At 36.5% G+C, this 26,083-nt stretch overlaps 1 protein-coding gene across 1 annotated transcript; it reads left to right on the forward strand.

Annotated features, from left to right (window-relative positions):
- Positions 1-6,281: 6,281 nt before the first annotated feature.
- On the forward strand, positions 6,282-6,632 carry LOC120168059 (probable E3 ubiquitin-protein ligase ATL44). Its single transcript, XM_039176904.1, has one exon. It carries the CDS (start codon positions 6,282-6,284, stop codon positions 6,630-6,632), a length of 351 nt encoding a protein of 116 aa, XP_039032835.1.
- The last annotated feature ends 19,451 nt before the right edge of the window (positions 6,633-26,083 follow it).

The following is a 26,083-nucleotide window of genomic DNA, read 5'->3' on the forward strand; positions in this document are numbered from 1 at the left end:
CCGGGTGAGACAACCACTTGTGGGGTTGGTGGTATAGTGACTCTTTCAGATGAACCTGCCCCTGGTATACTGGCTTATTGGAGACCCGATAACTTGGCCATAATTTGATCGACCAAGGACTATTGGTTCTTCTTGATGGCTCCAGGGTACTTTGACTGTTCTGAGTCATCTTATCCTCCAGTTCTTTCTGCAGTTTTGCCATATTCTCTTTGATTCGTATGATTCTAGCCTCCATTCGCCTCTTTTTCAAGCGAGTGTTATGCGGATGAGGTGTGTCCAACGCTTGATGTGGTGTATCCAGTATTTATTCCTTTATTTTGAAGCATTCTTTCATTAGTTAATGCGAATGCAAAGAAAATAACAAAATGCAAAATATGTCTAAATGCATGATGCATGAAATGTCCGAGGCATTGATCCAAAAAATGTGCATGTTATTATGAATAATCCTTATTGGGGACAAAAGTGTTTTATCTTTTAAGAGACCAAAAATATCATGACAACTTCTATTCTTCTGCGTTCGTCTGTCTCCGGTTGAATAACCTGTCGTACTGCTCCGGCTTCTCTGGATGAACCGTGCAAATGTTGAGTTGCTTTTTGTATTAGCCCAAGAAGTCTAGAATGACTACATCTTGGGCATTTATCTTTTGTTGAGCATGTTCCCAACGAATACGTCATTGGAGCCCTCAATTGATAGGAACTATGTGAAGTTCATTTGTCTGTTTCTTGAATTTGTCAGTAATGGTCTCCAATTTCGGTTATCATTTTGCCATTGTTTCTTTTGAAGGGACTCCCAAGATTAGTAATCTTACCCCTGTAACCTCTGCCAGACAGTTCTTCCAAGATAGACTTTCATTGTGCTTGATGTAGACTCGATTCATTCTGAGTCCTTTATAACGTAACAGAGTGATATACTCTTCAATTGTGAGCGCCACGTCTTCGGGATTAAATGTGACACATAGTCGCCTTGTAGACTGTCCTCTGTATTTTCATCCCTTGTATTATAACCCCTTTGTCCATTAATGCAAGTTATTTATGTCTAACAAACACGTTTTTGGTGGATCAACACCTCTGTCGAATGATGTGAATGATAAAAAAACACACATGAAAACAAAAGGGTTAGTAAAATAAGAAAAATATTAATGAAAGTAAAAAGAAAAAGGCAAACAACACGGTTAGGGTAAAAATATCTTAGGTTTTGGAATGTGGTTTTGGGGTAGGCTCTAATTCTCCACAGTCTCCTGGTTTAGGTTCTAAAAACGGAACCCGAGTTCTCATTGTCGGTGTCCCTTGGGCTTGCCAGACCCTTAGTCCTAAGCCCATTACATGCTTATGTGGACTAAGTTAAACTCGAGAGGAAAATTCTCTTATGCCCGCACGGTGAATAAATTCACACGAAGACATAAGGTATATGACTCCCGAAGGCTACATGCTAGGCCCGCACGGTGAATAAATTCACACGAAGGCGTCGTTTTCACCCCCACTTAAATAGGGTTGGAGCTCGAGTATAGAACCTTAGATGAAAAACGAATTTGAAAGGATGAAATCATTAGAAAACAGTTAGTACAACTATTTATTTGGAAAAAAAAAATCAAAAGTAAGTAATAAGGATCGGAAAATTACCTTAAAATTTAAACTTACCTTAAAATTTAAACTTACCTTTTTCGTTAAAAAGACAACTGAAAATTACCTTAGCCTGACTCATTTACCGGTCCCCAGCAGAGTCGCCAATCTTTCGCAACCGTCTTTCGGTTGGGCCCGAAATTGGGCTTCGACTTAGGAAAATGGATTAGGAGTCACCATCGATCATTTATTTTAAAGCAAACGGGTTGATCATATACCTTATTTCTTACCTGATCTGCGTCTTACCAAAGATGTGTCGAATTCGGGAGTCAGTTACAGTCAAGGAAGGGTTAACACCCTTGAACTGTCCTTTCGGTACTATATAATTTCCAGTTGTCTTTAATTAAGAGAATTGAAAGTTAAAATTAAAAGGTAAAATTTGATCCTTATTACTTACCTCAGATGATTAAAAATGTACCCTTAAAGCTGAGAAATATACTAGATGATAAAGTAATGAAAATGACTAAAATAAGGAAAATAAAATGAAATGAGTAGAAAAGTAAATAAAAAGGTAAAAGAAATAAATAAATGAGATAAATACAATAAAAGAAACGAAAATAAAAAGAAGCAATAATAAGGAAAATAAATAAAATGAAAACCATAATAATAATAAAATGAACAAGTAAATAGAAACAAAGATAAATGAAATAAAAATTAATAAGAGAATTGAATAATGTAATGGAAATAAAAAAATGGTAAATATATAATATTATGTAGTAAAAAAAGTTATAATAATAATAATATATATACATGAGGGAAAAAATGAAATGAAAACACATAAAAAATAAATAAATAAAAAGAAAAACAATAAATAAAATAAGTGACAAGATAAATAGGAACATATATATTAATTATATAGGACCAAATTGAAATAAAATCCAAATTAGAGGGACAAATGCGAAGCCAATCAAAGGAAAAATGATGATTTAAGGTGATAACGTGAGCTTTGAAAAATCAGAGGGACTGAACGAGGATTTACCCATTTTGGGTTAAAAACGTGCGGATCATGGGATCCTGGTCGAGCCAACACGCGGGTCCAACGAGTCTTAGTATAAAACTTAAAAAAAATTATTTCTTCATTCTTCTCATGTTTCAAACAGAAGCCCCACCTTGGGTTTTAAATTCTCTCAAGTGTTCTTGAGATTCAAGAACACCGCCGCCCGTTTCCAGAAACCGACCTTATGCCGCCCCGCACCGCCTCGTCGGCCGCCGTTCATCGGCGGCAAAACTCGAAAAAAATTTGATTTTTTAAAAGCTTTTCCGCTCCCATTTTAAATATCCGAACGGTTTTAACAAAACAGCCTCAGGGGAGGGTAGATCTGAGATCAAAGTCTCAGTCCCTCCCCTAAAAACTCATTGACCAAAGCTTTTGTGGGTCGAAGAAAGTAAAACAATGTCGACTGTATGCGAAGAACAAACGGAAATAAGGTAAAAAATGTTACCTTTCTCTTATTTTCTTTCAAAGCGTTTACAATAGTTCCGATTTGCCTCGTAACTTTTCGAGTATTTCCTCTGTAAATCGTAGTGTGTCCCCTATCCGTATGATATTGTGTTCTATTTATAGTACAATATACCCTAAGTTTAGCCTATTTGATTCGGAGTGAAACTCGGTTTATTGTTTTTGACTAACACGCGAACGTTGCTATGAGTTTCACGTGTTCACGTTCGTTGGTGGTGAGCGAAACGACCGGCGAGTTACGTGTTTGGCGGAGGCTGTTACGAGGAGGGAGCGTGATGTGCGAGGACTCGTGAGGAACGACGCTGATGGAATGCTAGGGTTACGTGCTTGTTGGGTCTGGACCACTAGGGCGTTGCTGGGCCGCGTGTAGCAGGCTGTTTACCTGTAGTTGTAATGAAATAATTAATATAATATATGTTTACTATATATTATAAATGTGTGACACATGGGACGAAAATATTGTGTCTACAATAAACAATATATATATATATATATATAAGGTAATGAAACGATAGATTTGATAAATAAAGATAATAATATTAATTTATATTTATAATGATTGATTCTTCTACGCATTGAACTATTATAGCTTATATTATTTGGATATATTTTTTTTAAAATAATTATACTTGATATCTAAAAATTAAAAGAAAATTTTAAATGATACACACGCACACGTGTATACACAACACGCGCACCCACACACGAACGCACCCACTAAAATGCACTGTTTTTAGACTATTTCTGTTGCGTGTGTAATGTACTATGCTTATTATCCAGATTAATAAGGAGAATTCCTCCTTTAGGGCTCCGCAGCGCTTTAATTCCTATTCAAAAGTGCTTTATAACCAACCGACTTACCTAGAAGCCTTATGATCACAGATTTAGCAAGCTTCATGTCAATCGGGTCGTGAACTCGGTTGGAAAACTGAATCTCTAGGATTGGGCCCTCTGTGTTCCCACACTTTGACCATCTCTCGATGGCAAACCTTCCCCTTCGCCAATCACTTGAACATTGTCATTCGCAAGTCCATTGCCAACCGCAGCACCTAAGTCCGTCGAGTCCTCCATATTGACATTCTGAGGCGTCTCCTCATAAGGAAAAGGGTCCCCATCTTCCCTATTTCTTAAGGCCCCATCCTCCTCGATTTCCATGAAAGCCATCATTCTCCAAAGCAATAGGAGACGCGGAAAATACGGTAGGGTTGTCCATCAAACTTTGCTATGATTTTCCCTATATATCTCCTTTTCGTAATCAATGAAGAACACATATGATATATTTTAACATAAAAATAAACTCTACTATATAAAGATCCCAACAAACAAAGCACAGCCAAACCAATTATTCATTTATTAAGCCATCACTATAATAAGGTGATTATTAATCACATAATCGAAGTATAAAAAATTGTCAGTTTTTATTATCAGATTAGTATACAACTTATTATTAATTCTAAATGAACAATTTAATTCGTTTTGACTGATTAGACATGATAACTCAGTCGTTTATACAAGATATAATTTTTATATATCAGTTACATATACTAACATGTTTGGACATAGCACAATATAGAAATTTCATATTAAATCAGAAAAAGATATATATTTTCAATTCACATGTTAGCCATTTGTTCGATTTTAGGCTAAAATAATAATTTAAAATATTTTAAGCTTACATATCTACACGATTAAAAAAATGAAATATCCGAAATTACAATAAGAGCTTACAATTATCATCGTAAACTAAATATATAATTTGGGTTTTTCTTATAACGTTGAAACTAGTCACTTTAGATTATATAAGGACTATACATGTAAAAGTTTAAAAACCTAACCAAGAAACTTGAACAAAAATATATACGAATAAATATGATTGAATCGACAAATGAATCACAAAAGAGAATTAAACTATTAAAAGACCATCGAGAATTGCAAATCAGAGCTGAGCGTCATGAGAAACTATCCAAAAAATGCAAAATCACGCATCCAAATTCAATTTAAAGGTCCATAGCAGAGAAGATCAACAAGATTTCGAATAAGAAATATATTGATCAATCGTGGCGTCGTCAAATCCAACACTAAGAAAACATAAATAAAAGGACGGACAAACTGCCAAGAAAAAACCCAAAAAATATGTCACAAAGACAGAGATAAACGTGCCACAAATACAGAGATAAATGTACAAAACAGACATATTATTCTTATTAAAAAACAAAAGAAAAAATAAAGAGAAAAGAGAAACAACGGTCGACAACCAACATCAAAGTCGATATCTTCTCCGGCTAAAGAAAATCAAAGAAAAAAATTGATTTGATCTATGAAAAACAAAACTCAAAGAAGGGAAAAAAAAGGAATACAAAAGAGAGAGAGACTATTTTCTATCAATGTTAAATCATATCTATAATTCAATAGAATATTCATATAACTTTAATTCCTCGTTTTAACAATAAAATTATATTTTTATCAAATTAATCCTTTAATATTATATTTAATCTGGTAATCGAATTCTCATGTCCAAGCCTATTGAGGGATCAACAATCCACTTTTCAAAAATATTTCTTTTAAGTTAAAAATTTAGTATAAATATAGCATAACATGTAAATTATAGTGCAATGTCAGGTTTTTTTAAAATAGCATTTAATATTTAATTTAATTAATTGATAAATTAAATATTTATTTTATCAAAAAGATTAAATACTCAAGTATTAAGTGATTATAAAAATATTAAATAATTATTAAAATAAATTATTATTATTATAATAATAAATGACAGAATTCAAACTCAAAATATATCAAATTGTTATCCATTTGACATTAAAAATTTGTATGTTTATATTTATAAAAAAATATATGTATATATTTTTTGATAAGAAAATATATGTATATGTCAACTTGCCAATGCCGGTTTGTAATTAACGCTTGCTAAGAACAGATGCCAATACCTATAAATACAACCCGTTTCTTGTTTCTAAAGCCTTCCTCAATTTCTTCTTCAATAACTCTTTCGATTAACGTATCGATTTTTGATTCACCATTATCGCCGCCATGGATCTCGTGAAACGTATAGCAAGACTCGAAGCCGAAACCCTGGACCTGTTAAGCAACTGGGGTCGATTAATCTCAACTCCCGATTCCGATGAAGATTCTGACGATCCAACAACGCCGACTTCATATATAATTTAACGACGGACGAGAGGAGTTCATGCGGGTTGACTACATGAAAAGGAGGCTGGCCAAGTCGAGGGCTTGTTTGACCAGCCGAGACTTTGAAACTACGTTCATGGAAGTCAAGTTCGAGGTGGCGATTGAACTTGCTAAAATCTTGTCAGAAGCTATCGACCCCGCGCTCGCCGGAAGTGAAGGTGTGAAAATAGAAGATGAAGATGTCGGAGCTTGTGGGATTTGTCTTGAAGATATGCAGAAAGGTGAGGAAGTCAGAGCCATGGCTGCTTGCGGCCATAAGTTCCATTATTGGTGCATTAACATGTGGGCTAAGAGGAAACAGGATTGCCCTCTGTGTAGATCTCCATTCAAAACTAATAAATACTTTTGAGTTTTACCTTAGTTTTTCATGGTTGCACCATACATTTGAATTTTGATCTCAAGTTCCTTTTGGAATTAGGGTTTGGCCCTCTATGTTTTTTAATGGTTTCATGGAATTTTATATATTTGACTTTAAGTTGTCGCACATATACATACATGTATTTGAACTTGTTAGCATCTTGTTAACTTGTTACGAGGTAGAGGTCAGGGTTGCCATGAAAACATGTTAATGTCCCTTTTCCATAACTCACAATAATTCTAGTATTGATGGTTCTGTATATATCAGTATCTAGTTGGTAAACTGACTTCATTGTATATTGATTAGTAAACATTTAAAAGAATTAATATAGGAATCAAAATATATTTTAAGAATCAATTTCTTAATATATATATATATATATATAAAAGAATGTGACAAAAATTTTATAATATGTCAAGCTACGAGTAACGTTATGGATCCCTCCACTTCAATCGATTGATTTGAGAATTCATATATCGGTTCGAATTCATGGGCGGAACATCATGAGAATGGAACCTTGACCTCGTCAATTATATTTTAAGTGTTAGTTAATATTGAAAAAATATATATTTTTGAAAAACAAATAAAGAAAATTTTACCATGTCTTTCTCAATTAAAAAATAAATTCATGAAAAATAAAAAATACTTTAACCACCGGTACAGTAAATTTCTAATTCTGTTCATGTTCGAATGCTTTCAATAGATATATATAGATATTACTTTTTTTGGAAGGCTTCATATTACAATCGCGATTTTGATGAAGAATAAATAAAAAACTTTAATATCTAGTTGGCCTTGTAATTTTCATGAGTGATTTTTATATTTATTTATAATACTAAAATATATTGATTATATTTTTTTAAGATAATTTTTTGAGCGATAGTACATATTGATTGTTGCAGAAGACGGCTATCAGATAGAGCAAAATCGCAACTGATAATTTGAGAAAATAAAAATGAAGATAAAAGAGACCCAAAATTTACGTGGAAAACCCCTAAATAATATAGGGTAAAAACCACGGACAACGGTAGAAGAATTTCACTATGAGAAAATAGGAATTACAACTTCTCTCGATCTACCAAGGAGAAAACAATGATAATTCTCTCTTGATAAAAGGGAGAAAACAACTCTCAAGAAACTCTCTAAATTCTCTCTAGTATTGTAAGAAAGCTAGAATGCTTTGGGATAGATTTGAAGCTAAATGGGTTAGGGTATTTATAGTTGAAGCTTAAGGTATAATCTTGTAAATACCCTAAATTATAGTGACTAAATTAGTAATTGACCCTTGCCAATTTTCCACAAAAGCATGCTATTTAATTTTCAAAAGCAACCGGCTGCTATAGCCAAATTTGACTTGATTTTCAACAATCTCACACTTGAAGATTTGAATGGAACAATCATATCTTCACACCATTCTTTCTACCTTGTACCTTCATGTTGCTTATGTCTCTGACAGGCCACAGGAGGATCGACACCAGGTAAATTTATCAGCGTTGATTGCCTTCGTCATGAAATCTGCTATGTTGTCTTTGGTATGAATCTTCTGCATATCTACTATCCCTTATTCCACCTTTTCACGAATGAAATGGTACTGAACTCGTATGTGCTTTATCCTTGAATGAAATGTTGGATTCCTTGCTAGATGCAAGGCGCTTTAACTGTCACAAAATAGAGAGACATACTCTTGATTGTGCCCAAGCTCCTCCAAAAGCATCTTCAACCAAATTGCTTCTTTACTGGCTTATGTAGTTGCTACATATTCTGTCTCTATTGTGGATGTAGCCACAACTGACTGCAATTTTGAAACCCAGCTTACAGCTCTACCAGCAACTTTGAACACATATCCTGTAGTAGATTTGCTTTTATCAAAATCCCCTGCATAGTCAGAATCTACATACCCATTGATTAGTAAGTTTGATCCTCTGTAATATAATGCAACATTTGAGGTCCCTTTGATGTATCTCAGGATCCTCTCTACTGTATTCCAATGCTCTTTGTCTGGATTCGCCATGTACCAACTAACCACTCCCACTGCTTGTGCAATGTCTGGTCTTGTGCATATCATAGCGAACATTAAACTTTCCACTGCTGATGCATACGGTACTCGAGACATCTCCTTCCTCTCTTCTTCATTGCTAGGACTCATACTGGAGGATAATTTGAAGTTAATAGGAAGAAGGGTAAAAATTGGCTTACAATCTTGCATGTTGAATCTTGACAAGATCTTCTTCAAGTAATTATTTTGTGAAAGCCAAATCTTCTTATTACTTCTGTCTCAGTGAATTTTCATCCCTAGAATCTTGTTTGCTGATCCCAAGTCCTTAATTTCAAATTCCCTAGCTAGTTATGCCTTCAATTCTTCAATATGATCTTTGTTGGGTCCTGCAACCAACATGTCATCCACATACAACAGTAATATAACAAAATCGTTATCACCAGACCTCTTGAAATAAGCACAAGGGTCTGCATTAAGTCTGTTGTATCCAAGGCACATAATGAAGGAATCAAATCTCTTATACCAACACCTCGGCGCCTTCTTTAGACCATACAGAGATTTGTTCAACCTGCAAATTAAGTTCTTCTTTTCTTTTTCTTCAAAACCTTCAGGCTGGAGCATGTAAATTTCTTCTTCAAGATTTCCATAAAGAAAAGCTGTTTTAACATCTAGCTGCTCTAGATGTAAATTCAATGTAGCACACATTGCCAAGACTACTCGAACTGTTGTTAGTCGAACCACAGGAGAAAATATTTCATTGAAATCAATACCTTCTTTTTTAGCATATCCTTTGACCACCAGTCTTGCACGATACCTCTCTACTTGATCGTCACCATTTCGCTTGATTTTGAAGACCCATTTGTTACCAATTGGCTTCCTTCCTTGTGGTAGTGGCACAAGGTCCCATGTATTATTTTTATGAAAGGCTTCGATTTCTTCTTGCATCGCTATCATCCACAGTGAAACATCTGAACTGTTTATTGCCTCCTGGTATGTTGATGGCTCACCGTCCTCTGTTAAAAGGCAATATGAAATATTACCTTCTATAACATAATCTGAGTGCCAATTGGGACGTCTTCTCACACGATGTGATTGAAGATTTGTTGGAGCTTCAGAACTCTCTGGTTCTTGTTCATCATGTGCTGGTTCTGCTTCAGAAGAATCTCCTTGTTCAAAATCCTTTTCCACGTGTATCTGTGTAGTTTCTGACTTTTCAGTGCTATCATCGTCTTATTTTCTTTGTAGCTTATCTTCTACAAAGATAACATCCCTGCTGATGATCACTTTGCGGGCAGTGGGATCCCACAAGCGATACCCCTTTACTCCATCAAAATACCCTAAGAATTTGCATTTCCTGGATTTTGGATCAAACTTTGAAATTTATTGGGAGTTATACATCACGTACACTATACTTCCAAATACATGGAGGTTTGAATAATCAGCTGGTTTACCAGTCCACATCTCCATTGGTGTCTTCAGCTCTATTGCAGTTGATGGAGCTCGATTCACCAAATAACAAGCGGTATTGACTGCTTCTGCCCAGAATGATTTTTCTCGGCATGCATCCCTCAACATTGATCTTGTTCTTTCTAACAAGGTTCTGTTCATCCGCTCTTCCACTCCATTTTGTTGAGGAGTGTTCGCCACTGTGAACTGTCTTTTGATGCATTCTTTCGTGCAAAAGTCATCAAATTCTTCACTTGTGTATTTTCCTCCATTATCTGTTCTGAAACACTTGATCTTATTTCCAGAATCAAGTTCCACCCGTGCTTTGAAGTTTTTGAAAGTTGAAAACACATCTGACTTCTTCTTAATAGGATACACCCAACATCTCCTGGAGTAGTCATCAATGAATGAGACAAATTATTTTGCTCCGCCTAGGGAAGTAACTGTTGCTTGCCATACGTCAGAGTGAACCAATTCCAGAACACCGTTGCCTCTAGAATTTGATGTGTTAAATTTCAACCGGTGCTGCTTACTTGTTATGCAATGCTCACACAAAGTAAGTGATACATTTGTTAAGCCTGAAAGTAGCTTTTGCTCCGCAAGGACTTTTATTCCTTGTTCTGACATGTGTCCAAGTTTCTGATGCCATAGCATTGCAGAATCTGAACTACATGAGGCAACAGAGGCTTCTGCTTCTAGCAAAGTCTCTCTCTTCAGCATGTACAATTTTGCTGCTATCTTTTTGCCTTTCAGTACCACAAGCGCTCCACGAAACACCTTCATGATTCCTTTCCGTGTTTCAATCTTGCTTGCATTATTATCCAACAATCCGTAGGATAATAAATTTTTTTTCAGGCCTTTCACGTGTCGCACATATCAAACAACTTTAATTGTTCCATCATACATCTTCAATTTGATGGTTCCCACGCCAACGATCTCCAAGGCATGATCATTGCAACTATAGACAGAACCTCCTGAGACAGGTTTATAATGATGGAACCATTCTCTTCTTGAGGTCATGTGATATGCTGCTCCCGAATCAATGAGCCATATATCTGCATATCTCTTTCTACCTTCCACGGTGGTTGATGCTTCATAACATAGAGCATCTCTATCATCTGAAGTGTTTGCGGTATTGCCTTGTGGATTGGAGTTTTAATTCAGACTCCAACAATCCTTCTTCAAGTGACCCTTCTTTCCACAGTTATAGCACTTTAAATTCTTCTTACTTCTCGACTTTGATCTACCATGTTTGTGACTGCTGCTTTGGCCACGTTCTATTGATCTCCCTCTAATCGTTGTCAACGCTTTTACTTGTTGCAGATTTACTTGTCTGTCTTCCTTGTTCTTGCGCCTATTTTCTTCTTTTAGAACAGCAACTGCAACGTCATCGAAGACTAGAATAGTGACATTATTGTTTGTCAAGTTGATGATGAGTTGATCATATGAATCAGGTAGACTTTGAAGTAGAAGTTCAACACGTTCTTGTTCTTATATTTTACAGCTTAAGGATGTAAGCTGAGAAAATAAAGTGTTCAGTGTATTTAAGTGCTCCGTCACTGAAGTAGATTCTGGCATCCGGAGAGTGTACAATTTCCTCTTAAGGAAAATTTTATTGTGCAGCGATTTGACCTCATACAATTTGGTGAGATGATCCCATATCTCCTTAGCTGTCTTCTTCTCCTCGATGCTTAACAATACTTCATCTGCTAATGCTAGATGAAAGTTTGCCGTAGCATTCCCGTCCATTTCGATCCATTTGTTATCATATGTGAAATCCACCTCACTGATAGCTGCTAGACAACCGTCTTTCTTCAGGATGGCCTTCATCTTCAATTTCCATAATGAGAAATTTCTCCCATTGAATTTTTCAATATCAAATTTCGTTTCCATAGCTTCTTTTACGGATAGCTCCTACTATTTCACTATCGTGAATAGTTCTCTGGAACCTTAAAAGAATGGGTAATAACTTCTTACTTTCTTATGTTGGAGGATCCACCTTTTGGTGGTAACCACAAAGACAATAAGCAGATATTACACACTCAAATCTGGCTTAGATATCAATTATTACGGAAGACGACTATCGGATAGAGCAAAATCGTAATTGATAATTTGAGAAAATAAAAATGAAGATAAAAGAGACACAAAATTTACGTGGAAAACCCCTAAATAATATAGGGTAAAAACCACGGACAACGGTAGAAGAATTTCACTATGAGAAAATAGGAATTACAACTTCTCTCGATCTACCAAGGAGAAAACAATGATAATTCTCTCTTGATAAAAAGGAGAAAACAACTCTCAAGAAACTCTCTAAATTCTCTCTAGTATTGGAAGAAAGCTAGAATGTTTTTGCTTTGGGATGAATTTGAAGCTAAATGGGTTAGGGTATTTATAGTTGAAGCTTAAGGTCTAATCTTGTAAATATCCTAAATTATAGTGACTAAATTAGTAATTGACCTTTGCCAATTTTCCACAAAAGCATGCTATTTAATTTTCAAAAGCAGCCGGCTGCTATAGTCAAATTTGACTTGATTTTCAATATTGATGAATAATATTTTTATATTTATAATTTTAAAGAAATATATATTAAAAATGTTTTATTCATTAATATACTTTTTATAAAATAAAAACTTGTCTATGTTTTAAACTAAACACTTATTTATTTTCATAGAATTAAAAGACCGGGCCTATTTTGTATACAAGCCGTGGAGGTTTGTCCATAACCCTTCCTTACTTCTTTTCCGAGTTTTCAAAGAAAATTTTTTCCACGTTCACATTGGTTCGATGCCAAATTGGGGGAGAGGCCCTCCTATGCTTGGACTAGCATTTTCAAAGCAATGGAGGCCCTCAAAGACTGTTACTTTTGGAGAATTGGGTTTAATGGGGAAGCTCGCATACATTTTGATTGGTGGGGAGGATCCAAGCCGGTTCGTTTTATATCTTCATATGTGGATAGTCTTTCTTCCCCAATTCGGTGCAAAGATTTCATGATCGGAGAAAGACATTCTTGGGACGCTTCAAATTCGATTGGTGTTCCTCGAAGCCGATGCAAAAACTATACTTGGATCTCTCATCTCCCCCATTAGAGACGATTGTCTTGTGTGGGAGCATCATAATTCAGGGTATTACTCGGCGAAGTCAAGCTACAATTGGTTGTTAATGATAAAGGGTAGTGCTTGAGATCGGTAAAAAATACGGAAACAACTGACTCACCTTCCCACCCTCCCAAAAATAAAAATCATTGGATGGCGGGTTTGTCACAACGCTTTGCCAACCGGGGATAAACTTGTTGCAGTAAACCTTGGCAGTGACACGTGCCCAATGTGTAATATGGAATCTGAAGCTCTCATCCATGCACTTAAAAACTGTCCAAAGTCTCAGTCCATTCTTTCCATGTCTGGTCTCTGCAACTCGATTATGCACTTGATAGTTCCATCCTGCAAGGAATAGCTGGAGGAAGTTGCGACTTTGATGGATCAACATACCTTTACTCTATTGATTATTCTTCTTTGCAAGGAATGATGTACTTCTTAACACTATTGATATTTGAATGAATTGACATTACTTTATAAAGTAAATAAATAGATAAAATGTGTTGCATACTGTAGAAACTCATTTTCGTCCGATTATACATCTATAATATTTATATATAATATACTTAACATATATATATACATTAATATTATTTATTTGTATTTTCAGGTCCATATCATCCATTTATCCTATTTTATCGTGAGCATGCAGCAAAGGTGGTTGCAAGTTGTCCCCAACTATCCCAGCAACACGACATCACCTGGTGGTTAGCTTTCCATATTCCAAACACTCTCAACAAATGCCAAAAAAGCGGGGAGCACTTCCCATATTTTTTTCATTTAAAATGGGGGGCTGCACAAAAGGAGAGACCAGGGATTAAAACGATACAGAGATGGGGCACCAAGCACAGCTGTTTGGCTCTCCAATCCACCCAAAATATTCATTCTCTTTCCGTTTCTCATCACCTTCTCCATTACTCCACTCCTCCTATCCATTTTTGTTCCACCAAATGGAGCGTTAAACCCTTCCTGAATAGCAATGTCGGATCACCTATTCTAGCCATCAACTCCTTTCCTTATTCACCACTGCTTCTCTCTTTGGTCCAAGTCTGACATGTTTCGTCAAGGGAGCGAGCAAAAGAGGAGGAAGCTCATGACTCCACGTACTTCCAAACTGAAGAAGATTAAGGTGAAACCTTATTCGTCCTACAAGTCCATGTTTAGGACTTTGAATGATGGCAATATTCGTCGTTGGGGGTGGCTCGGAATCTCGACATTTTTTCTATTCCCAAACAAAACCCACGTTCATCTTCTCGGATACTCTCCCTCTCTAACCATGCGGCCGGCCATACTCTCCAAACTTTAAGCCCCAACGTCGACCGTCGACCCCGAAGAGCTAAGCCTCGCAATGACGGAATCTACATTATCAACCATGGCAAGACCTGGAAGAAACTTCAGCTTATTGCTCGCTTAAGTGTTGCTATCGAGAATCCTCGGGACATCATTGTCCAATCTGCAAGGCCGTATGGTCAGAGAGATGTGGTGAAATTTGCGCAGTATACTGGTGCCATACATAACCTATTCGGAAGCTCGAATGTTAAGGGACATCGTTACAAAATGAGGTTCATCTATGCTCACTTTCCGATCAACGCCTCCATCACTAATGATAACAAATCCATCGAGATCCGTAACTTCCTTGGCGAGAAGAAGGTTCGTAAGGTAGATATATAGGAAGGGGTTTCCATTGTGAGATGTCGATCAGGTACATGCAGATTTCTGTGGGAATTGATGGGCTGTTGTTGCTTAATGGAAGAGAGTTCTCGGTTCCCATGGCTATCAATGAAGGCTGCTTGGTTGCTAGCACTAACAGGGGAAGTTTGTTTTAAATTGAATGACAAATGCATTAAAAAAAGAGAAAATAATTTCAGTGGTCGAAAATGCCTTATAATATACGATTTTAACCAACTTTTTTTGGATTTACGAAAATGACCAACAAATTCGCAACGCGAACTCCAATTTCGCAACTCAACTTTGAAATTCACAACACGAATTTCTTTTCCGCAACGCGATTTTCTAAATTCGCAACTCGAATATGTAAACCGCAACGTTAATTTTTAATTCGCAACACAGAAGTCAAATTCGCAAAGCGCGTTTATTTTCGCAACGCGAATTTTATTTTCGAATTCGAAACACAATATTAATTTCGCAACTCAATCCCATCTCCATCTCTCACTCTCTACGACGACATCCGTCCCCATCTCCGGTGAAATCCGTCCCCATATCCGGCGACCCCCCTCTATCTCCATCTCTTAGAGCCACCCTCACAACCATTCACGGCCACAAATGGAAAATCAATCACCGAGGGTTAGTTTTTTTTAATTATTTTTATTTTGAAATTTTTGTATTATTATTAGATTTTTCATATTTAAATTGATGATAAATTTACTGGTAATTTCAATATATAGATTAACCATTTCACTTAGATTGCTTAGTAAATTCATTTGGTTGCTGCCAATACTGCTAAACTGTTTAGTCTTTAATCCTGTGAAGTTAGTATTTGTTTTTATTTTATCTTTTGGTTGAAGTAATGCAATTCATTCAAGTTTCAATTTGCAAAATAATAGTTTTTGAAACTTAAATTCGCAACGCGAAAATGAAAATCGCAACGCTATTTTTTCGTGTTACGAGTTGCGATTTTTTTCGCGTTGTGATTTTAAGTTTTAGAAACTACTATTCTTCTGCAAATTGAAACTTGAATGAATTGAATTACTTCAACAAAAAAACAAAGAAAAATACTAACTTCACAGTGTTGCGAATTTAAATTTCAAGAATAAACTACTACTCTTTATGTTGTCCTTGAACCTGCACTAAACCTATATGTTGTCCTTTTAAATGTTTATATAAGTGCTTACTTCTAGAATGTTATCTGATGCATTTTGTGAACTATGATAGAATAATGACTTGGGTGAATATCGTGCTAGTTTGAAACATATTTAGCTTTGTTTTCACTGTTTAATATCATGTCTGTTTATAGTGTATAATTTGTAGTTTTTGGTATATCTAACTTGGTATGTTTATTGTTTTTGATAGAAATTTTTTTCGGTTTCATTGACTCTAAGGAATAAATTAAGCCTAGCCACTACAATTGCGTCGACACTTACACCTGTAAAAAGAAAATTGTTTGAGGATACTTGCTTCGAGCCATGGATGAAAGTACAACATCCAGGTGGAGATGCTATGTTGACTCATTTGTTTCTTCAGACCATAACTAACGATCTACCTGAGAGGATACAACGTGGTGATGAAGAGATATGATTTCATTTTCCACCGGCGTATACTTATTTTGGGTGGGAGGAGTTTTGTTTAATTACTGGTCTATGTTTCGGACACAATGAAGTAGGTCGGTACACTAGTAATATCGCCCGCCCATCATGGTTATCTCGGGTTTTTCCTAAGCACGCAAAGGCGAAGCCCAGTTTACACGTCGACGACTTGAAAAGATTACTTCTTAAAGATGGTTTTACTCGGATGAATGACCTCAATGTTGTCCAAGTATGTCTTTTATTGCTTTTGCATGCCGGCTTTTTAGGCAAAGAGGCCAGACAACCTATTTCTGAGGACCTAATATTATTGGTAGATGACCTAAATACATGGAACGTGTTTCCGTGGGGTTCATATCTATGGAAAACTACCTGGAAAAAGTTGTCATCTGCCTTTGAGTACCGTCGTAGTTTGCATGGCCATGGTTCCAAATACACTTTGGTAGACTTTATTTGGGCCTTTAAGGTAAGAATTTCTATATAATGTTTCCAAAATTATAATTAAATTTAATAATTACTAAAATTAATGTTTGTGTATTATATTGTTTGTAGATTTGGATATTTGAGGCTTTTCCCAGCATGCAGACATATGCAATCAAAAAATCAAATGATATTCCTAGGGCTATTACCTGGAGGAGGATCCGATTGTTGGATTGGGAAGATTTACTACCATATACGACGATGAATGATGTAAGTTAACACAAATACTACTATATATAAACAAGTTATTACTAGTAGACGTTTAACTTTGTTTGAGCTTTTATATTGTTAGGAGGCCAACTATCCATTACAGAGGCTGACACCCACAGAGGCTAAGCTTGCTACAGATTGGTGGCAAGCTAATAAGCGTTTTTTTGATGGGATGGATGATGAGCACCCCCACTTCGAGAGCCATCACCTGATCGAGCCGATTCTACAGCTCGACACCCAGAGTCATCACCTGATCAAGTCGATTATACACCTCCACAACGAGAGCCATCACCTATTCCATCACATCATCGAGCCTCTTCTTCACCATCACCTCATGATAGGCGACCGACAAAGATGCCACGACATTTATCTCCCTGTTCTCTACCTCCACGGGATGAGTTAGGGGAGTTACGTGATGAGGTCAGTACTTTGCGTGATGAGGTCGGTACTTTACGTGACGACAATGGTGCATGGCGTGATGAGGTACAGTCTTTACATGGTGAGTTAGATGTTTTACGTGATGACAACGGTGCTTTACGTGGTGAGGTATCTACTTCACGTGATGAGGTAGCCGCTCTACGTGATATTGTTTCATCGTTGCAGAATGAGGTTCATACTCTACGCAATAAGGTAAGTTTGTTTAATACTAAAAATGCAAAAAACATTTTTTCAGCATTATTTATTTATTTACTGATTAATGTATTAATTTATTTTTAGCGGCCCGATAAGGTAGATGCTTTACGTCGGATTTTTCTTGCACGACGGGGTTCACGCATCAGACGTCGTGGACGTGCCATTACGTCTCCTTTCACCCCGATAGTTCAAAGACTGCGTAATAGTAATCCCGATTCAACTGTCATCGTTCAAGAGGCCCCTCTCATCGTTCAAGAGACCCCTCCCATCGTTTAAGAGACCCCTCCCATCGTTTAAGAGACCCCTCCCATCGTTCAAGAGGCCCCTCCCACCGTTCAAGAGGCCCCTCTCATCGTTCAAGAGGGCTCCTCCCACCGTTCAAGAGCCCGATTCACATGGCATATTATGTCGACATATTGATAAACCCCCTCACGTGCCCGATATGATGGATGAGAGTTGGCTTTCGTATCAGTTACCGGTCAATACCATTCCTCAGCATGAGAGGAGAACACTACCGGACACAATTATGGATAATACCCTTTGGGCTAAGACCGCAGTTGATTTTTATCTACATGAGCGGAGCCAGTGTGTTACGCTAACATATGCAAAATCGACGATGATATGCATTTTTTTCTTGATCGGTCTTGGTGGAGTTTTTTATTAGGGGTTGAAAAGAATGGCTATTTCGAATGAGGGGTAAGTCTTATATTCTTCTTATATTGCATTTTGATTAATTTTTTTAATTTATTAAATTCAATAATATATGTATTTTTTTATAAAAAAACATATTGATGCATGGGTGCCACGTATTCTGATTATAAGGAAATTGAAGAAAATAAAAGAGACGCGTAATTATATACCCAAAACATTTGTGTTGCGAAAATAAAACTTGTTGCGAATTCGAAATTCGAGTTGCGAAAACAAAATTCGCGTTGCGAATTTGAAATTCAGCGTTGTGAATTTGGAAACTGTGTTGCGAAATTGGAGTTCGCTTTGCGAATTTGTTGGTCATTTTCGCAAATCTAAAAAAAGTTGGTTAAAATAGTATATTATAAGACATTTTCGGTCATTGAAGTTATTTTCTCTTAAAAAAAAGCTTATGTTGCGTGAAATGAAACAAATCCACGTGAAGGTGGACTTTAGGGTAAATTCTCCCTTTGGTCCTTCAAATATTATGGGTAAATTCAATCCTCGATCCCTGTAAGCTGTACCTTTTACATTTTGGTCACTGCAGTTTATTTTCAATATTTCTAATTCTGATTTTCAATTTTATGCATACTTTTTTTGGTCACTAATGAAATTTTTTTTTATTTATTTATTCTCGGTCTCTTAGTTTATAATAATTACATTTTAATCACTAATTTTGTGTATTTGATATTTTTGTTTAATTACTAGGTGGTCCTTAAACTTTTTTTTTTCATTTTTTAGAATTTAACCTTTTGTTTTTCCTTTTTTTATTTATTTATTATTTTTTCCTTTTTTTTTATTTTTTTCATTCTTATTTTTTTTCTTTTTACTCAATTTATTTATTTTTTAATTTTTTTTAATTTTTAATTTTATTATTATTATTATTATATTAATACTTTTTTCATATTTATTTCTATTTTTTATAATCTAACATTTTTGACTTTCTAGGTATGCTTTCAATCGATCAAAGGTAATTAATTCGAATCGAATTTTAAATTTTATTTTAAATTTTCGCAATTAAGACAACCGATAAATTAATTGGTACCGAAAGGGCGGTTCAAGGGTGCTAATCATTCCTTGACCGTAACCGACTCCAGAACCTGACACATTTCTGGTACAACGCAGATAAGGTAAGATGGTGTCCGACCCACCTAAATTCGTTTTAAAATGGTCGGTGGCGACTCTAAAGCATTTAATCCAAGTCGAAGCCCAATTCCGGGCCCAACCGAAAGACGATTCCGACAGCTTGACGACTCTGCTAGGGACATGTAAGTGAGTTAGGCCGAAATTAATTTCCGGTTATTTTAGCGAAAATTAAAAATTTTAATTTTAATTTATTTATTCGATTCTAATTATTTTTCTTTGATTATTTTTTTCAAATAAATAGTTATATTGACGTTTTTTCTTAATGATTTCAGATTTTCAAGATTTTCATCTCATTCTCTATACCCGAGCTCCAAACCCTTTTAAGTAGGGGTGAAAGCGACGTCTTCGTGTGAATTTATTCACCGCACAGATATAAGGGAATGTGTCATCTCGAGTTTAACTTAGTCCACACAAGATTGTAATAGGCTTAGGACTAAAGGCCTGGCAAGCCCAAGGGAGCACCAACAAGGAGAACTCGAGTGCCCTTTTAGAACCTAAACCGGGAGAGTATAGGGAATTAGAGCCCACCCCAAAACCTCATTCCAAACCTTAGGCTGCTTTGTTTTCTACTTTATTTTATGTTCAAAGCATGCGAACTAAACAAATATGCGGTTAGGATATGTTTGAAGTTAGCATGCAGGATAGTGATCATGTCCGGGTAGGAATTAAAGCATGTGGGGTAGGATTTTTTATTTTTTATTGTTTTGATTTACCTCACTAACTCTTTTTATTTTTTATTCTATTTCATTTTGTTTTCATCATTCGCATCATTTAAAAGAGGTGTTGATCTACCAAAAACGTGTTTGTTAAACATGAATAATCTTCATTAATGGACAAAGGGGTTGTAATACAAGAGATGAAAATGCATAGGACAGTTTACAAGGCGACTATGTGTCGCATTCAATCCAGAAGACATGGTGCCCACAATTGAAGAGTGTATCACTCTGTTGCATTATAAAGGACTCAGAATGAACCGGACCTATATCAAGAACAATGAAAGTCTATCTTTGAAGAACTAATTGGCAGAGGTTGCAAGGGCAAGATGAAGGGAGTCCCTTCAAATACAACAATGGCAAAACGATAGCTGAAATTGGAGACCCTTGCTGATAGTTCCTATCAATTGAGGGATCCAATGATGTATTTGCTGGGAACAGGTTCAACAAAAGCTAAATGCCAGAGATGCAGTCATTCGAGACTTCTTGGGCCAGTACAAAAAGAAAATCAACATTTTCACGGTTCATCCAGAGAAGCCAGAGCGATTCGACAGGTTATTCAACCGGTGACAGACGAAGGCAGAAGACTAGTCAACATGTCAGAAGCTGTCATGATATTTTTGTCTCTTAAAAGATAAAACACTTTCATCTCCAATAAGGATTATTTCTAATAACAAACATGTTTTTGGATCAATGCCTCAAACATTGCATGCATCATGCATTCCTGCATATTTCACAGTATTTTTGTTTTTTTATTGCATTCACATGTCTCATAAAAAATGGGAACATTTTGATTCTATTCAAAGAGCTTTACCAGTAACTTCTTGACACCCATATAGTGTTACCATACCTGGTGGAAACCATGAAGTCCCCATAGCCCAAGTAGTATGACGAGAATGCTTATTGTGAATATCATGGCAGTGTCTCAGGGCACACAATTGAGAATTGTTACGCATTCAAGAGAGTCGTGCAGAATATGCGTAACCAGAATTGGATCGACTTCAACAACTCGGGGGCATCCAAATAAGGAAAAATATCATTTCATTTCATCATTTGCGGCATCCTGTTTGAATTCATTTTTGAACTTTCTCATATTTTGGGTGTAACTTGTTTTTGAACTTTTCTTTTTAAACCTTTAAATAAATTTTTGTTACTTTAAAGAATACGAGTCAAATTTACAGACTTGAAATTCTTTGAATATCAACTAAATTAAAAACCTGTAAATGATTGGATTTATAGATCTTTGACAAAGTAATACGATTAAAAGTGACAAAACAAGGACTTTACCCTGAAAAGCCCGAACACCATACCTTTCCCTTACAAGAACTGATATAGCCTTCTCCTCTCATCAGGGTATAAACAAGAGGCTTGGCATTTAGGTGTGCATAGGTGCGGACAACATGAGACATCTTTTTCATATGACATTATTATACTTTTTGTTTAAGACGTTCGATGATGATAATGATCTTTATAGATGGAATAGTCAAGTAAGTGAATCTAGTTCAGGTCAGTTGCTTGAAAATTAAACTCTAAAGATGAAATTTTTTACTTTCAACAACACCTAGACTATAACAGGTTCTTCTTGACAATTTTAAGAAATTAAATCTGTAAAGCTGAGCTATTTCACTAAGACAATTGGTTATAGAGGAAACTTGAAAGCCTTGGCCTTATGAGTAGATTACGTTCAAACCATGACATTGCTCGAACACTTGGCATTTCAGTGTTTGCTCCACTGCTATTGTCCGGCCGAAGACTGTGTGATGAGATGAACCCTTCAGTTAACTTGATAAAATTGATTATAATGTTAAGTTGTCCCTCTAAAGCAATTGGTTAAACGCCTTGGCTTTATGGATTCAGCTGGCCAGATAACGACAAATTAAATCAAATTTATCTAAGCAAGAAATTTTTGGTAAAAATGGACTAAGAGAGTTAAGAAACACCTGTTATAGTCAATTTCACACGAGCACTCAAGAATTTCATATTTAGACCGATATTTCTGCACTACCTTTGTTAGAGGAGCTTATAGAACTTGAACAAATGGAAGATTTCATAGAACTTAAATAGAGGGTCTAGTAATTGATAATGCTAGTTGCGTCATTTTGTCCTCATCCAATTAAAATGCCAAGCCAAAAGGAAAAACATGTTGCAATAACCGAAAAATGACATTTTTTTATTACTAAAACCTTGGGTCAACCTGAAGCCAACCCATCTACTTGAATGTTTGTCAAAGTGCTATAACTCTGAAAGCATTAAAAGAGTTATTGATTCCTTTGATATTCTTTGAACTCATGTTTATGATTTGATTCGATTGCGAGCCCGGGTTAAAAGACAATGTTTTGCAAAATTCTTACATTTTTATATCTTTTTTTCCCTCCTAAAAAATAAGAGAAAGGATAAAATACATTTTCAAACAGGATAGTCTCAAGTGTGAAAAGTCCTGGAAGCTGTTAAGGCTCATTTTGCCTCTATTGAAGAAAAAAGAACAATGCCAAGTTACGAGCACTTCACATTCTTGAAAACAATCAGTTCGAGAGGCCAGATAGAATTTGTGACATCAACCTGAGAAGAAAATGGGGCATGGTTGATTCCAACGACAAGACCAGTAGACAAAAATGAGGCTCTATCCAAGAGATAAAACAGAATTAATTCATATTGCATGAATCTTAGACATACTTAAGAGCATCACATTTATCATTTTTAGCACACATAATTTTTTACAGCTTTTAGAGTCAAATTTCAACTTCAAGATGAAAGATAATCGATTCAAAAGTGCATTTGAAAATTGATGGTGGTTGCCCAGCTTCACAGCGAAGGGGCGGCTGTCAACAAATAACTTTCCAGTTTCATTCAGAGTCAATTTCAACTTCACAACGAAGGATATTAGACTCGAGATAACACAAGCTCAACTTCACAGTGAAGGGGCGACTGACTGTCAACAAAAAACTTTTCAGTTTCATTCAAAGTCAATTTCAACTTCATAGCGAAGGATATTGGACTCGAGACAACACAAACTCAAATTCACAACGAAGGGTCAACAAACAACTTTTTAGTTTCATTCAGAGTCAATTTCAACTTCACAATGAAGGATATTAGACTCGAGACATCACAAGCTCAACTTCACAGCAAAGGGGCGACTGACTGTCAACAAACAACTTTTCAGTTTCATTTAGAGTTAATTTCAACTTCACAGCAAAAGATATTGGACTCGAGACAACACAAGCTCAACTTCACAGCGAAGGGGTGGCTGACTGTCAACAAACAACTTTTTAGTTTCATTCAAAGTCAATTTTAACTTCACAATGAAGGATATTGAACTCGAGACAACACAAGATCAACTTCACAGCGAAGGGGCGACTGACAGTCAACAAACAAATTTTCAGTTTCATTCAGAGTCAATTTCAACTTCACAACGAAGGATATTGGACTCGAGACAACACAAGCTCAACTTCACAGTGAAGGGGCGACTGGCTGTCAACAAACAACTTTCCAGTTTTAGAGTCAATTTCAACTTCATAATGAAGGATATTGGCCTCGAAACAACACAAATATTTGGATTTCACTTCACGACGAAGGATATCCAATTCGAGGCTTAACTTCACAACGAAGGGGCCATACACGGTTTCAACTTCACGACGAAGGGAATCGTGCCCACCATGGCCTTCGAGTTCGATTACGCTTAGCGTTAAGGCACATCATTTGCAGCATAACTTAAGTCGAGAAGGGTTATCTGCCAACCAAAGACCTTCGAGTTCGACTATGCTCAGCTCAAAGGTACATCATTTGCAGTATAGCTTAAGTCGAGAAGGGCTATCTGTCATCAAAGACCTTCGAGTTCGACTATGCTCAGCTCAAAGACATATCATTTGCAGCATAACTCAAGGCTAGAAGGGTTATCTGCCAACCAAATACCTTCAAGTTCGACTACGCTCAGCTCCAAGGTACATCATTTGCAACATAGCTCAAGGCAAGAAGTATTATTTGCCAACAAAAGACCTTCGAGTTCGACTACGCTCAACTCAAAGACACATCATTTGCATCATAGCTTAATTCGAGAAGGGTTATCTGTCATCAAAGACCTTTGAGTTCGATTACACTCAGCTCAGAGGCAAATCAAATTTGCAGCATAGCTTAAGGTGAGAAGGGCTATCTATCAATAAAATTGTCGAGTTTGATTCCATTAAGCTAGATGACACATCAATCACTATTCTCCAATTGCAGTCAAGGTTTTCAAGTCGAGAAGAAGACATGGGTTAGCCGTGCCTTAGTGATAAGAAACCATTTTTAAGTAGCGTAGCTTAAGTCGAGAAAAGTTAGCTGTCGAGTTCGATTCCATTCGGCTCAATGTCACATCAAGAAACTATTTTCAGTAGAATTTTGACCAAGGTCTTTAAACCTAGAAGAAGACCGAAGTTGACCATAATTTGGCAATGAGAAGTCACATTCTGATTCAAATTCTGAACTGCGGTTTCAGTTTCATATCATTTCAAGATGGACTCAGCTTCGCGACGGAGGAGCCATCCACAACTCAATTCGACAGGGATTTATTCTTAATTGAAATATCAGAGTCAATATTCAAACTCCACCGCACGAAAATTTGTGTCATTTTATCATTGTCCTATTTTTTGTTATACGAAAAAGGACAAAGAGGGGCAGCTGTAGACATTCATTTTCGCCCGATTATACATCTATAATATTTATATATAATATACTTAACATATATATATACATTAATATTATTTATTTATGTTTCAGGTCCATATCATCCATTTATCCTATTTTCACGTGAGCATGTAACAAAGGTGGTTGCAAGTTGTCCCCAACTATCCCAGCAACACCACATCACCTGATGGTTAGCTTCCCACGTTCTAAACACTCTCAACAAATGCCAAAAAAGCGGGGAGCACTTCCCATATTTTTTCCATTTAAAATGGGGGGTTGCACAAAAGGAGAGACCAGGGATTAAAACGATACAGAGATGAGGCACCAAGCGTAGCTGTTTGGCTCTCCAATCCACCCAAAATATTCCCTCTCTTTCCGTTTCTCGTCACCTTCTCCATTACTCCACTCCTCCTATCCATTTTTATTCCACCAAATGGAGCGTTAAACCCTTCCTGAATAGCAATGTCGGATCACCTATTCTCGCCATCAACTCATTTCCTTATTCACCACTGCTTCTCTCTTTGGTCCAAGTCCGACATGTTTCGTCAAGGGAGCGAGCAAAAGAGGAGGACGCTCATGACTCCACATACTTCCAAACTGAAGAAGATTATTCGTCCTACAAGTCCAGTTTTAGGACTTTGAATGATGGCAATATTCGTCGTTGGGGGTGGCTCGGAATCTCGACATTTTTTCTATTCCCAAACAAAACCCACGTTCATCTTCTCGGATAATCTCCCTCTCTAACCATGCGGCCGACCGTACTCTCCAAACTTTAAGCCCAAACGTCGGCCGTCGGCCCCAAAGAGCTAAGCCTCGCAATGACGGAATCTACATCATCAACCTTGGCAAAACCTGGGAGAAGCTTCAGCTTGTTGCTCGCGTAATTGTTGCTATCAAGAACCCTCGGGACATCATTGTCCAATCCGTAAGGCCGTATGTTCAGAGAGCTGTGATGAAATTTGCGCAGTATACTGGTGCCATGCATAACCTATTCGGATGCTCAAAATGTTAAGGGACACCGTTACAAAATGAGGTTCGTCTATGCTCACTTTCCGATCAACGCCTCCATCACTAACGGTAACAAATCCATCGAGATCCGTAACTTCCTTGGCGAGAA

Source organism: Hibiscus syriacus, unplaced genomic scaffold (assembly GCF_006381635.1).
Source record: "Hibiscus syriacus cultivar Baekdansim isolate YM2019G1 unplaced genomic scaffold, ASM638163v2 tig00111708_pilon, whole genome shotgun sequence".
Lineage (NCBI taxonomy): Eukaryota > Viridiplantae > Streptophyta > Magnoliopsida > Malvales > Malvaceae > Hibiscus > Hibiscus syriacus.